The sequence below is a fragment of the Pygocentrus nattereri genome, chromosome 11 (assembly GCF_015220715.1).
Source record: "Pygocentrus nattereri isolate fPygNat1 chromosome 11, fPygNat1.pri, whole genome shotgun sequence".
Taxonomy (NCBI): Eukaryota; Metazoa; Chordata; class Actinopteri; order Characiformes; family Serrasalmidae; genus Pygocentrus; species Pygocentrus nattereri.
The window spans coordinates 15,982,627-15,997,978 of record NC_051221.1 but is presented as its reverse complement, the minus strand read 5'-3'; the positions used below and the strand labels follow the sequence as shown (position 1 = coordinate 15,997,978).

General features: G+C 39.0%; 1 protein-coding gene across 2 annotated transcripts in view; it reads left to right on the top strand.

Annotated features, from left to right (window-relative positions):
* wu:fb13g09 (multidrug resistance-associated protein 5) overlaps positions 1-15,352 on the top strand; it is a 52,142-nt gene that overhangs the window by 28,446 nt on the left and 8,344 nt on the right. For both annotated transcript variants that reach the window (XM_017721481.2, XM_017721482.2), the window contains exons 14-23: positions 1,442-1,645; positions 4,621-4,746; positions 6,044-6,158; positions 6,274-6,458; positions 7,382-7,528; positions 10,367-10,496; positions 10,590-10,743; positions 12,386-12,514; positions 13,909-14,095; positions 15,109-15,198. In XM_017721481.2, the coding sequence (XP_017576970.1) occupies positions 1,442-1,645; positions 4,621-4,746; positions 6,044-6,158; positions 6,274-6,458; positions 7,382-7,528; positions 10,367-10,496; positions 10,590-10,743; positions 12,386-12,514; positions 13,909-14,095; positions 15,109-15,198 (1,467 nt within the window). The remainder of the gene's footprint in view (positions 1-1,441; positions 1,646-4,620; positions 4,747-6,043; positions 6,159-6,273; positions 6,459-7,381; positions 7,529-10,366; positions 10,497-10,589; positions 10,744-12,385; positions 12,515-13,908; positions 14,096-15,108; positions 15,199-15,352) is intronic.

The following is a 15,352-nucleotide window of genomic DNA, read 5'->3' as shown; positions in this document are numbered from 1 at the left end:
AGTGTAAAGTGTTCAATTCAATAAATATACAGTGTTACTGCATAACAAAACATGTATGGGCTGTATGTATTTCTCTTTTGCATAAACAATGAGACATGGATGTGAGCCACAAGTAAGATAACAGACAATGTGTATACACACAATAGGTGCAAAAAGAAGTGTACTGATACAAACACAGTGTACATATGTATGTGCAAAATATGTGTAGCATTCTCAAAGGAGTATTTTGGGAACAAATAAAAGTTATGGAGAGGTGAAATAGAGTACTGTGTAACTGTGTAACAACTGTAATTTCTGTTTATAGTTTTTATTTACTGTCACACAGGTGCTATTAATAGCTATTTGATAAGTGAGATTTGGCTTTTTAAACATGAGGCATTCAGGATATTAATTGTATTATAAGATCATTCTCCATGCTATACAGCTCAGTCATTATATGATCATCTACAGCTCTGCTCATCATTAATATGTTTCAATTTTTACAACTTCCTACAAATTGAAAAAAAAAAGAGCATCATGTTACCCTAATTTTGTACATGTGCTTACAAAAAAATCCATTTTATTTCATTGAAAACAGACTTTTAATTGATGGTGCGTAACGAGACAGAAAGAAACATGGTCAGTTAACAGGCGTGGTCAGATCCAAAACAACAAAAAGATACAAAAAGAGGGCAAAAACAAAAGGGAAAAAACAGAAATCCAGAAAAAACAGTCGAAACACAAAGCTCAGCAACCCTACAGGAGAAGCAATACCTTGCAATCTGGCTAAGGTAAAGCCTAACTTAACTAAACTTAACAAGTCATGTGACATGGAACACAGGTGAACAGAGCTAGTGTTCAGGAGACTGAACGCTGATTTGGAGAGTGAGGGAAGGACAGGGGTCAGGTGAGTCAGGTGAACTCACAGAGGATTCTGGGAGATGGAGTCTGAGTGTGTCTCAGAGCGGGGGGGCTGCGTCACATGGTGTATGTGGAAAAGGGAACAAATACATTTCAGCAAATCTGCATTGCATGAAGTGCAACATATATAAACCGTTTTCTCACATGTTGAAGGCTAGGATCATGCTGAGCATTGGTGGGGAGAGAGAAGACCGTCCATCCCACCAAGAGAGAGCCAGTTATTCTCTCTTGGAACATTACAAAGAGTTGATTACATGTTTGATTATACGTGTGATTACATGTGTACTGCATGTAGTGTGCACATGTATTGTGTGTCTTAGTGTGCACAAGACACATTCTGCCAAATGTAATAAAAAAAAGCCTTTGCATTTGAAATGGTACAAATGGACCTTTTAACTCTTTAACTCTTTCCTTACTGGTCTTACAAATGTGTGATATGTGATGTATTTGTCTAATATACAGTATCTGACGTCTTTTATGTCTTCTGTTATCATACTTGCCTAAGTATATTTAAACTGAACTGTGTAAAACTGTGCCGCAGATTGGAGAGAGGGGGGCAAATCTGAGTGGAGGTCAGCGGCAGAGGGTCAGTCTGGCCCGGGCACTCTACAGCGAAAGACCCATCCTGCTGCTAGACGATCCTCTGAGTGCTGTGGATGCCCATGTGGGAGCACATCTGTTTCACAATGCCATCCGCAGGGCAGCTGGAGGAAGGACGGTCATCTTCGTTACACACCAACTGCAAGTAAGTCTATTTAGAGAGAGCAAGAGTCTGTCTTTGAAGCAGATATTCTACACTTTAACTTTATTTTAAATTATGTGCTAGAGATCAGGCAGTAGTGTTATGGGCCCCAGTCCTCAATCATATATGATAATTACTCTTAATAAAAAAAACGACAACATAATTTGCATGTTTTATCACTGTTGTTGTGTCTCTCTTCCCACCAACATTCAATGTTAACCAAAATGTTTACATTAGACTAACTACTTCAGGTACAATAATTTTGTGTCATATTCAGCTGTTTTATATGCCGCTAGACACTTAAGAAGGTTACTACATTCACATTACTATGCTGAAGTAGCACAAATCTGATTTTTTGCCTTTATGTGAGACAGATCTGATGTTTTTACAGCTGTTTGGACACACAAAATTGATCTTTTCACATCAAAAAGCTTGCACCATCATTCAGCACTAATGCAGCAGCAGCGAAACTGGAGTTAGTGCCAGTAAATGCCACAAAAGTATCTGATCCTTTGTTACCTCCACCTCCCTCTAATAATGAACAGCTGAGAGCTGCTCAAAGCAAATTATCTTTGCGGCAGAAGCTTGTTCTGCTGGTTAGTTTGTTGTTCATGACAAACTTGGTTCGTTCTCATGACATTATTCATTAGAATGTGTGCATATGGGTTGTTTCAGTTACGTGTTGATTCACATTAATGACAGATTTCAGTTACCCATGCTAAGGTGAATCATCACGTTAGAGATTGGACCTGAATGGAGAATTGTAATGGAGCAATGAGGCTAATTGAAATATGTATATGCTCTTAGGATGGATGGTAGCCACATTATAATCCGATTTGATAAGCCGCATATTGAAGTTGTCCAGGTCCATTGTTTGGAGGAGGTGTTTTCTGTTGAGCTCAGTCACATTGAAAGGAAAGGCGCACTGTAGCCAAAAATTGTGAACTGAAGCCAAAAGAAGTCAGACATGAATAGTCTAGTGTGGAGGCCTACGCAGATCCCTCAGGACTGGCAGGTTTTAATTGGATAACTTGGTTAAATGTAGTGAAATTAGTATTTATGTCATGTACTTGATAAAGAAGTAGATGTTTTGAGAAATGATGTATAATAATCTTTAATATTGCTCCAGGCTGTGCTTAAAAAGCCTAAGGAAAACCCAAAATAATCTCTGACTCATGACACATTGTGCAGCCAGATTTCCTGATAGGAGGAAGTGGATATTTAATTCTCATGTTTCTGTAATTCTTATAGAATATGACATTCATTCAACCTATAAGTAAGAGTTCAGTTTCTGTTTTGACTTTTAATTCCCACACATTATTCAGTCAGTCAGTTCAATATGAACAGGAAACTCCTTCAAACATGAAAGTTTGTAAGCAGAAACTGTTAATGGTTGCTGTTGTTTTAAATAAAATGAACCAAAAAAGTGTTGGTTTTAGGCATACCGGTCGCCGTCCTACTGTATCTTCAGTGTTGGATTGTACATCTCTGGATGTAAGTTGACAGCAGCAGTTAGTTGTGACTGACTGAAAGTCCTGCCTACCCTCCTCCATCTTCTATTGGCTGACACAGGGGTATGTCAGATTTAGCTGTCAAAAAGTTTGACTGTAACATCAGAGCTTAGTTTTCAGGAACCCATACTGTGTTGTCTGCTAATGCATTGCATTCATTGATATGAATAGCATGGATACCAAAATGTCCTTGTGAATGCAGCCTTCCATCTATACTTGGACTCGGAGGAACTTTTTATATGTAGTAATTGAGTAACTGTATGCTCTGTTGTTTTGCTGGCCAGCTGTGCGTTATTGCATCATTAGCTCACGCCTGTGAGAGCTAACAGAAGGTCATGCATTGATTCTAGATGTGTGTATTTGCATCTGTTGCCTCTCAGTATGAGGACAAAAGTGTCAATGCCAATAAAGCAGACTTGTGAGCCTAAAAAAAAAGTCTGAGGTGTCAGTATCAACTGTTTTGTAGATGATTCATTTAGTTCATTTGTCCAAATTAAATGATGACTGGCTTCATATACGTGAAATATTTTTAGGTATTCACCAAACCTAACTCAGGTTCATCTTCAGAAAATGTGCAAACACTTCTAACCCGTGTTTTAAATGTAAGTAGATAGGCTGTGTAATCCAGTGTTCTGGGACTGTGAGAAGATTCAAGCTCATTGGAAAGGGGTTCACACACACACACACACACACGCACACATGCACACAGGCGCACACACACACACACACACACACACACACACACACACACACACACACACACACACACACACACACACACACACACATACACACATATAATCTAAGATACTTATCCTTCTGCGCCTTGGGGGATGCTGGAGACTATCCCAGTGGTCATTTGACGGTATGAAAGGTAGGAAATACCCTGGACAGGTTGCCAGTCCATCGCAGGGCAGACACACAAACATATACAATCACACACACATTCAACCTAGGGGCAATTTAGCATGTCAGTATATACGCAGTATACAAAAGATGTTTGATAAAGAATTACACACATAACTCAGCAGTTTTCTGGTGAATCTGTAATCTGTGTGGATTGATGTGGTAAACAGAGATTGTATTATAACCCTTTGAACACCCCCCTCACCCCCACCCCTAAAAAAAAAAAGGCGAGAAGGGTGAGCTGGTTGAGGGATGTGTTGTGTCATAGACTTTAGGTTGTATTCAGTGACTCAGGATTTTAAGATAAAGACTACACTTTCATTTAGGATTGGTCCCATTAGAGGAATGCTGTAAAATTGCACTCAAAACGTGAAAAACCAGTGCAGATTGTTCTTAGGGAACTATAAAGTATGTTATCAGTCTTCATCTGCTGTGCATCCTCACACCCTTGTATTTGTCTATCTGCCCATGCATCCATCCATCTATCCAACCATTCATCCATCAACCTGTTCAATTTTGTTTTCTCTAACTCTTCCCCTGGCGTGTTTGCTCATCCTGCAGTACCTGGCAGAGTGTGATGAGGTGGTGTTGATGAAGGACGGGCAGATTGCGGAGCATGGCACCCACGACCAGCTGATGAGCAGAGGCCGCGACTATGCCATGCTTCTCACCGGCATCCAACAGGAGGTATGGCCGCCCACCCACGGGCCACCGCTCGGGGAAAACACGAGGGTCACTCACTCACAAAGCACTCAACATCACCTCCTGCAAAATTCATGAGCCACAGACTGCAAACCACCTGTTTTTCAAATGTTAATTCATTCCCTGCTTCTATAATTTATGAGCGCATTGATCTATGGGAGTAGCTGCTATAAGACCTTGTCACCACTGTATTTAATGACTTAACGTTCATTGTTCTGGCCGCAGTGATTTGTAACTTGTCCCTGTAGTACTCCTTGTCGATGTTTCTTCGTCTTTGTTTTTTATATGTTGGTGTTATCTTGTTTTTAAGATGTTTTAAGATATAGAGTATGTGTCTGTAGTCAATCCAAAGTTGGTCACTTGCTCATTTATTATTTTCTGAGATACAAATCCTACATTGTAGTCCAAATGTCAATAAATTACACAGACTTTACAGTACAACTTTCTAATACAATTATCCATTGTTCTATAAAATAATGCTAAAATGTTACTAGTATTCTAAAACCTATGTAAACAGGAAGCACTAAATAAGCAGGTGGCACCATATTTAAAATCCACATATAAAATCCTTATTTCATAATTAGTGATTAAATACTAAGGCAGTTAACTTGTTAACAAACAACTATAGATAAATAACTATAGTATATACATTTTTGTCAGCTTTTGAGTATCTTGTTACCCAAAAAACCTAGAAATATTGAGTAAAACATTTCTGTAGAATAATTATATTTATTCAGTTTATTGTTAAATTTAATTGTTAGTTATTATTGAATAAAAATCAAGCAAACATCAAGTGTTTGTGATATGTTGTAAATAAATATATTTTGTAATAAAAAGAAATATTAAAATATATGAAAACCAAAACCGTAGTCAAAGCTCAGTATTCTGATGAACTTGATATTAGAGCTGTATCTTCTTGCAATTGCATTATGCCTTACTGGTGAAGATTCAATATCATCCTGCATTGTCTTGACCAAAATCATTTGTTGGACTACATAAAAACACAGATTCAACAAAACACCCGCAGATACTCATCTGGAACACCTACAATTACTCAGAATGTTCAAAGCATTCCAAAAAAACTGTGATTTGTTAGAGGATTCATTTGCATATTGCAGTCTTCAGTATCATTTTCAAAATCGCAAAGGCTAATATCACGAAAATGATTAATAAACAGCTGTATGTATTATTGTGCCCTGCTTTGTTCTGTCTCGGAGAGGCATGCTAAAAAAAATGGACAGTTTGTTCCTGGATTTCATTCTCTCTGGTATCTCTCTCTCAGAATCTGGTGCGGAAGAACCTGAGGAAGTGGCAGGGAGGGCAGGAGGAGCGCTCTGGGCCTCGTGCTAGTGGCATCAGTGCAGCGGGCAGGCAGCCTGCGGGGAGCGGGAGAGGAGGTGAGAGCTGTGTAATCTGAGAATAATGCTCAGTGCTTAGCTGACTTTCCACCAGGGAATGAGTCACACATCTCTGCTCTTTTTTCTCTGGGCCCTTTTGATGTACATCCCACAGACCGGCTCATGCAGGCCGAGGAGAAAGGGTCCGGTGCCGTGGCCTCAGCTGTCTACGCCACTTACATCAAGGCTGCGGGAGGGCCATTGGCCTTCATCGTCAATATCCTCCTCTTCCTGCTCACCACAGGCAGCATAGCCTTCAGTAACTGGTGGCTCAGCCACTGGATCAAGCAGGGCAGCGGGGTGAGTGGGCTTCAGCAAATCTCCTCCATCTGGAGAGCCATAAAAGGATACTTCAGCTCACAAAAGTTAATGCTCATAGTAATAAAACGAAAGCTGTTAGAGGCCGTTATGACATCATAATGTAAAACGACGCTTCAGTCCGCAAAAGCTAATGTTGATGATAATAAAGCAAAAGCTGGTAGAGGCCGTTATGACATCATAATGTAAAGAAACACTTGAGACTGCAAAAGCTAATGTTGATGATGATGAAACGAAAGCTGGTAGAGGCCATTTTGACATCATAATGTAAAGGAACACTGAAGACCTCAAAAGCTAATGTTGATGATATTGAAGCAGGAGCTGGTAAAGATCATTATGATATCATAATGTAAAAGAGCACTTGAGTCCGCAAATTAATGCTGATAATTATAAATTGATAGTTGGTAGAGGCCATTATGACATCACAATGTAAAGGAAACCTCTAGCCCTCAAAAGCTATTGTTGATGCCAATAAAAAGGGTTTCAATGAACATTATGACATCACAATGTAAAAGAACATTTGAGGCTAATAATACTAAAACGAAAAGCTGGCAAGGGCCGTTGTGGCATAATAACTGGTCCCCCCTCAGTCGTTAGCAGTGTTAGCATTTTTTGGGGTGAAGTGTTTCTTCAGTGCCTCTTTAAACAGACAAAGCACTCGCTTTCATCTGTGTTTTGCTGCTCAGTCAAAGTGAACATCAGTCCCAACGCTAATTAGAAGTGCCACAGTGATTTACTCAGAGGGAAAATCACAGCAACAGATGTTGGCGGTGAGGCTGCTTCTGACAGAAAAAAACCACTGCCTTTGTAAACATGACTGAGGCTGGGATTTGTCTGCAGCTGCCTTTGAGTGGAATCCTATGTGTGAGATTCTTGTTTCTAAGGTGATGTGACTGTGTTTTCAGAACGTGACGGTGTTGCAGGGGAATGAGAGCGTGGTGAGCAGCAGCATGAGACTAAACCCCCATATTCAGTATTACTCCAGGGTGTACGCTCTGTCCATGGGGGCCGTGCTTCTCCTCAAGACTGTGCGAGGCATCGTGTTCGTTAAGGTAACTTATCTTTTTATGTGTATATTCAATATAAACACTGCCTATCAGACACTTGGGAACACTAAGCTTTTGAAAGTGCCTTTAATAAATGTTTTTAAAAACATTTTTGAATTAATGTTTCATTTTTTTCATGAAGTGAACAAACTAAGTACAAAGCTGTTTAGATCTTGCAAAATATAGAAAAGTGCACACACTGTAAGCCCTTGTTTGCACTTTTCAGCACATAAACCTTTCAGGTGTTTTAACCAGTTGGGGCCAAAAGAGTTTTAGTATATGGTAAACATCATGGAAAACTGCATGGATTTAAAAACTGCTTTTTTGAAATGAGTTTGGTGTTTGATTCAAAATGTACCATTAATTATCAACAATTTTGAACAAAAATTATGAACAAATGCTTTTATACAAATGCTCCTATTCAGTGTACAGCCGTTGAGCCCCACCCACTCATCCTGAAGCTATAAGGAGTGTATTGGTTTGGACTGCTTTTGGAACACAAAAAAAAAAACAACACAAAGCAGCCAATCTCAACAGATGTCATATACATATATCAGTCTTACAGGTACAGTTACAAAAACTGTTTAATGCTAAGGCGTAAAGAGAGTCTGGAAAATGGTGGCGTAAACATGGGGCACTTTTTTGGGACAAAAACTCACAAAAATAGATCTCAGAGAAAAAAATTAAAAGTAAAAAAAAAAGTTTAAAAATTGATCCCTTTAACAAAAGTTTGTAAAAGAAAACTGTCAACATGTTACTTAGGCAAAATTTACTCTTCATACCAAAGAAGTCACTGTGATGAATGTGAAGCTTATTGTCTAAGTAAACAGCTGTTTATACTATAATTTCAAAAAACACTTTTTAAATTGTAGAAATGTTTTTCAAAGTCATAAGCAGAAAAATTAAAAATAACTGAATAACAATCATTTTTCAAATTTCTGTATAATTACTTGGTTAAGATGTAAATAAAGTTTTTTGCTTCTAGGTTTTTCTAAGAGTTTCTAAGAGTTTTATGCTTCTAAACTCTAAATACACTTTTTTTTATTCAATTATTGCAGAGAGCTACATGCAGACTGTTGTAAGGCAAAATAGTCCCAAAAGAAAACAGATTTTCCTCCTTTTTTACTGTCATCAACCTTACATGTGAAATTTGCATTTACATGTGAAAGATACATGTTTATTGGTTGTTTATGATAGTAAATAAAATGGCTATATTTGTGTTGTAGACATTGTGATGTCTGGTTCCTATCACCACCACTGTAAAGAAATCAGAGGCAGTAAGTTCCTCTACAGTTAATCGTTTCACATCAAACCACTCTGAATAACTTTGTTTACAATGATTGAATTATGCAGAAATTTTTAGAAATCATTGGAATTTCGCTTTAATTCATGTGGTGTGTTATTTGCTTTTCATTGTAGTGACTAGAGTTGTGTGCAGTGCTTACTTCATGGCAAAAAGTGTGTGTGCTCTGAGTGTCAGTATCATCAAAGTATGTCACCAAACATTGCCAAGCAGTGTACATTTTCATTATGTTGACAATTCACTATAATAATTTTTATACATTTCTGATGTTCTAAATACACTTTTAATGCAACAGTAATTTTCAGTTTGCAGTATATCAATTATTTTTTGATCTGAGTCTACATCTCTGTGCCCTCCATTTCCACTGTTTGCCAGGCTGTGCGAATGACAGTCTACCTGTAAATCCCAAGTTGATCTATCGCTATCAGAGGTTCAGAGGTGTGTCAGATTTAATCCCTTTTTCCAATAATTCACAGTCTGAGGCACCGATACAATATTGACTCTTCGGCTATGCCGCAGCAGGGTCAATAAATCTCTAAACCGAAGTTTATATTCCACAGTTTGAAGACGTCCATTCCCAGAAGTCCTCTGTCCTGTTTTTCGCTGTTTAGTACAGGACTATTGGTCTACTGCCATTGCCTTTGTTAATTGGCTAGCTTTCTCCTTTCATCCGCTGTGTCTCTCCTAGTTTTTTCCTTTGTAATTGAAATTGCCTGTAGGGTAAATCCATTTATCTGTCCATGGCCACGGCTCTCAGCTGGAAAGGGTTTGTGTGTGTGTTGTGTCCCTCTGGGCCTTTGCGACCTTCTTCCCTGTTAAACAGGTCTGACGGCACATTAGGAGGGTTATGGAGAGGTTACATCCCTATGTAACTGGGTGCCACTTGTGTTTGCTAATTTCTCAGTGATGGCTAATCTTTTTTCTTTACCCAGAGGTGAGATTAGAAAGTTTGGGGCTTAAATAGTCTATTAGTGGAACAACTCTTTGCTCTTGTGACAAAAGTTATCTCATCTAAATAGTTTGTAAATGCGCTCTCTTTTTTTGGGATCACTGAGTATTTTATACAGCAACATGTTATATAAGAGCTTCTGCTTGAGAAGATTCAGAGGAGCTTGATATTTCCGAAATGAATGTTCTGCCATTTTTGTACACCATGAGACAACCATGTCCATGAACAACAGGCGTCTTGAAAATGTGCACTGTGTGTGATATGTGCATTAGATTGTGTACATAGCTGTGTAAACCATGAGCGTACTGGGATTGTGCCGGGCCTCTACTGGGCCTCCCTGTTTACACTGAGCCTGGGCACTTTTCCCTTTTCCCTCCCTGTAATGCCTCTTTGCCAAAGTTCCCTCCAGTGATGTATTTATTATGGTTGTTTTTGTCTTTTGTGTATCATCACCCTGTTTGTTTGGATTGTGGATTTGCCCTGGTTATTTATGTTTATTTGAATCATTGACCCATTTGTTGGTGTTTGTATTATGAATGGCTGCATGTATTATTAACATGCGTATTTATATATCTGTATGTTTGTGTTGCAGTGTTCTCTGCGGGCGGCCTCGACTCTGCATGATAAGCTGTTTAAGGCTCTCCTCCACAGCCCCATGCACTTCTTTGACACGACTCCTCTGGGACGTATCCTCAACCGCTTCTCCAAAGATATGGATGAAGGTTAGACCTTGAAATCCCACTCAAATCTCCCCTTCTGCTGACTGGATGGAGAACTGTTTACATGTTCTTCTCTCGTACTCGTTCTCATTACAGTTGACGTGCGACTGGCGATGCATGCAGAGATGTTGATGCAGAACCTGACGCTGGTGCTGTTCTGTCTGGGTGTGGTCAGCACTGTTTTCCCATGGTTCCTCTTCTCCATAATCCCTCTCGCTGCCTTTCTCTTTTTCATCAATCGCATATCCAGGTTAGCTTTCGCAGGTTTTTGATGAGCATAGTTAGGGTTGCACAATATAGACAAAATACCATATGCAGTTGTATGCAAATGTTTGGATGCCCCTGGTCAAATGACAGGTTTTGTTGAAAAGGCTTGATCTGCTCATTAGTTTGTTTGCTGATGATGCACATAATGCACATGATTCATTCTGGTGATGTTAATGAGTAGGATGTGCTCAAGCGGGTCAATTCAAGATTCAGGTTCATTCACATTAATGACAGATTTGAATCACTTACTTAAACGAGTGTGAACCATTATGTCAGAGAGATCGGATTTGAGCAACAAGGCATCATCAACCTGTGGCATCGTCAAGAATCCCTCAGGGATAGGGCCAGTGTTAATAAGGGCCAAGCTTAATCATTTCTATTGAAAAACAAACATTGGAAAAGAAAGTGTTATTGAGTCAAGTATATTTGCAAAAGGTTAAAAGTATGTTTAGGTAGCAAGGTTAAATATCAGCCAGCATTTTTGTGACCAATGTTGCTGGATCACATGAGTCTCTTTATTCAAAACACCCACAGAAACTCAGGAACTAAAGTAATCTAAAGTAGTTCAGCATGCTCAAAGCACATAATAAATTCAGTATTGTAGAAGCCAGTGTTGCAGTAACAATTAGCAAACAATATGTTGTGCATCCCTGTTTTGAATCAGCATTTCAGTAATCTTTGTACTAGTAGGAAAAATAGGTTTAGCATTAGAAGGAACAACTGCTGTACATCTGTACATGAACTCCCACTAGCAAAAATGAGTACTTCAGGGATTTGGCTCATTATTATTGAAATCTGTTATGGGTGAGTTTTTGTTATGTAGATGAAATAATGCTTACCTCATGTCTTCATTCGTGGGCAGCCATGTCAGCATTTTTGAGTTTATTAAAATGTTTTATTCTTTTAATGTTGAGGATAACATAGAACAAAAACTATATAAGTGATGGCATCAGCAGCGGCAGAAAATGTCATTTTTATGTAGCTGAACTGTCTCATTTTCCCATTTTTTTTGTCTTAGTAATGGCTTCCCTAATGAACCACCAACGAAGGAACTGTCTCTCAAACATCCGTTGTAAACATATTTTGAAAGGCTCTGTTTCTGAGAGAAGGGTTTTTTTCTGCTTTCATGCATCGCCTTTTTTCCTCTTGCTCATCCCAGTCCTTTTAATGAGAAAAAGGGTGATTCATAGCCATCCTGTTATTCACAGCCTTTGCCTATTTTATTCTGTGTCTAAAAGTAGAAATCACCCCACCTTTAGCCAATAAAGGCCTATCTCTCACATTGCTGCAGGCCCAGACACTGCTGTCCTGCTGGGTTTAGCGTTGACGTGTGACAGGCCTTATAAAAGTCCCTATAAATCAGCGCAGAAGCCTCAGAAATGGCTCGAGCTTTGCCAGGATGCGCCCTTCAGCTTCACACTTATTGTCCCCTGTGGGCTTCCATCTCATAAGCCACTAACCTGTCACATGGCGTATGGCTTGGCGAGACCTGCAGTCAGACAGCTTTGATCACACTTCAGGCCTGCTTAACTGAAAATATTGTGTGACTTGTGTGACTCCATGATGAGGTGTGGGATTTTTTTTTAGAAAGTTTTTTTTTTCTGAATCACTCTCTGTCTCCAAAGGGTGCTGATTCGTGAGCTGAAAAGACTGGAGAACATCAGCCAATCACCTTTCACCTCTCATATCACCAGCAGCCTTCAAGGCCTGTCCACAATCCACGCCTACGGCCGAGGGGCCGACTTCCTGCAAAGGTGGGCCTGCTCTTCTGCTGACATTTACTCTAAAGCTCCTCATTTGGAGCTCCTCATTTTTCAAAAAATAGCAGTACAGATTTTGGTTATATCTGCATGTCTGACCTTTTATTACCATAACAGGGGAAAAAGCATGTTGGATTTGGTCTTTACATTTCTGATTTAGACCACATTAACTGTCAGCACCACTGTTTGCCAGCAAATAGTTACATGCCTATAGCAAACACTTTTACCCTGAGGCAGTGTTTCCCAATACTGGAGTGTGTGTCGCAAAGCAGGATTTATTGTTTAGCCAGCTACCTTTTACAGTTTGAGCTAACTGTGGATTTTGGGCTTATGACGATGGATCGTTTGGGTTTATAGCTACTAAACAGCTCTTTGGCCAACCATCTAAAGAATATCTGGTCCTTTTTTGTATTTTTGTATATTGCTTCAGGTCATCAGCTAATAATACTTTCTATACTGTGCATAATCAAGACAATAAAAGAAAAATGGTGCAATAACTATTTAGCTACCCTTAGCAAACATAGCAAACAGTTAGTCATCTGAAAATGCTGCTTTTCAGTAGAGGTCCAATAAATCATACCACAGAAATACAATTCTCTATAAACCTCAGACACCACCCTTCATTTATTTGCACTGTTAGAAATAAAGGTGCTGTGCAGATACATTTTTCATGTTCATCAAGGTACAAACACTGTAAATGTTACCTCAAAGGTACAACAGTGGTTTTAAGGTCCAACTGTGAACCTTAAATAAGTTTTTCCAGGTTAAAAGTAGATATTTGTACCTTTTCATTACCGAATGTTTTAAAACAGAACAGTAAAATAAAAGCATGGTGGTGAGACGGGGTGTGTTGAGTCATGTTCCCTGAATAAAAGTACTGAGATGGACCCTTGAGGAGACCTCCCCAGTGACAAGAGGGGTCCTGCCCCAGTGTCAGTTTAGAACCAAGAGTTTATAAAATAATCCGCTTGTACAGGAAGAGGAAAGTTATAGGAAAATTAGCAAAAAATAAAATAAAATAAAATAATAATAATAGAAGTTTCCAGAACTTTAGATAAAATGCCACTTCTTTCAACTAAATTGCAAAATTTTCTTCAGGACCAATAAAGTATCTGTCTATCTATCTAATTAAGCAAGACTTGGTAGATCACCACAACTGAGCTCCAAACCAAACAAAAAAACAAACAAACAAACAAAAAAAAACAACTGTCACCATGAGATACAGCTTCCATCTTTGAGAGAGGAGAAAATCAAGCTCCACTCTTGCTGCAGATATGAAAAAAATCTGTCAGTCCTTTCACTGTGAGAAGACAACTCAACTCAATGTTGTCAGAGTGTTTTCAGTGAAACATCTTTACTAACTACATACTTTGCTTGTTTGTGTCCAGATATCAGGCTCTGCTGGACACTAACCAGGCAGCTCACTACCTGTTCAGCTGTGCTATGCGCTGGTTGGCTGTGCGTTTAGACCTCATCAGCATCACACTCATCACCACTGTGGCCCTGCTTATCGTCTTCATGCACGGCCACATCCCCCCAGCCTACGCTGGCCTGGCCATCTCCTACGCCGTGCAGGTACAGCGTCCATAAAATGCTCTCACTGCTTCACATACACACATGCACTGTCAGCCATTCTAAAAAAAATTCATTATTCAAGACGTTTTCCAAGTAGAGGTTTTGTTAACGCATAACTATTTACCAACTTTCATATTCATCGAAGTGTCTAGCTTGGTATGAAGAGTAGATTTTGCCTAAATAATGATTTGACAAGTTAACACTTGAAAAAGCCGAGATGGTAATTTTGACCATTTAATGTTTTTAAGATGTGATAATTTTGACAAAATAAAACTCCCACATCTCCTGTTCCCTAAAAGTCTGACATTGTTATGAGATTAATATTACAAAGCACAGAAAAGTTCAGAGTACTTTTACTTCATAAGACCTTTATTGGTCATTTTAACCATTATTTAATGGTTTGGTTATTTAACCATTAACCAAACATACATTAGATTGCGGTATAACTAAGCACTTAAACAGTTAAAATAACATTTACAGCCAGTGTAATAATTATGGAATTCTGATTTTTTAAGTGTTAAAAGCACATATTGAAACTCAAAAGTGATTTAAACATCTGAACTGCTAATGAGTACTGGCATCACAACAAGGAGAAAATGCATAGGCAGAGAACTGTCGCAAAAATGTACATGTCTGCCTCTTTATAAACATGCCTAGTCTGTAATAAGTTATTAGAACCAACAAAAATATTTGTATTAAAATCATGTTGAACAGCTATGTATGGCAGTGTGGGCCAATGTGGGTCACTGTGATGACATTCATTCTTGTGTTAGTTATTTATCTGCATTGTTTCTTTTTGCATTGAGAAGAGCTGATTATTTATCTGCAATGTTTTGTTCTGCATTATGAAGAGCTGATTATTTAGCTGATTTGTTTGCCTTTGTGTTCACGAAAGCTTTTTTGTGTTCATTATTTATTTTACATTTGAAAGAGTGTAATTAATCTGCAGTTGTACAAAATGTAATTGTGTTAACACGGACGTTTTAAATGAAATCATCCGTCTCTTTGTCCAGCTAACTGGCCTGTTTCAGTTCACCGTGAGGCTACTGTCCGAAACAGAGGCCCGATTTACATCAGTGGAGAGGATCAATCATTACATAAAGGTAAGTGTGTCTGTGACTCATGCAGATTTCAGCGGCAAACAGAGGGGGACAGGGCATTTGGTATTGAATTGGCACAACAATCTGCGGCCATCAGCTCGTTACGCTGCATGGGTCAGCGAGCGCCGAGCTCAGTGGGTTCCAGCTAGAGCTCTGC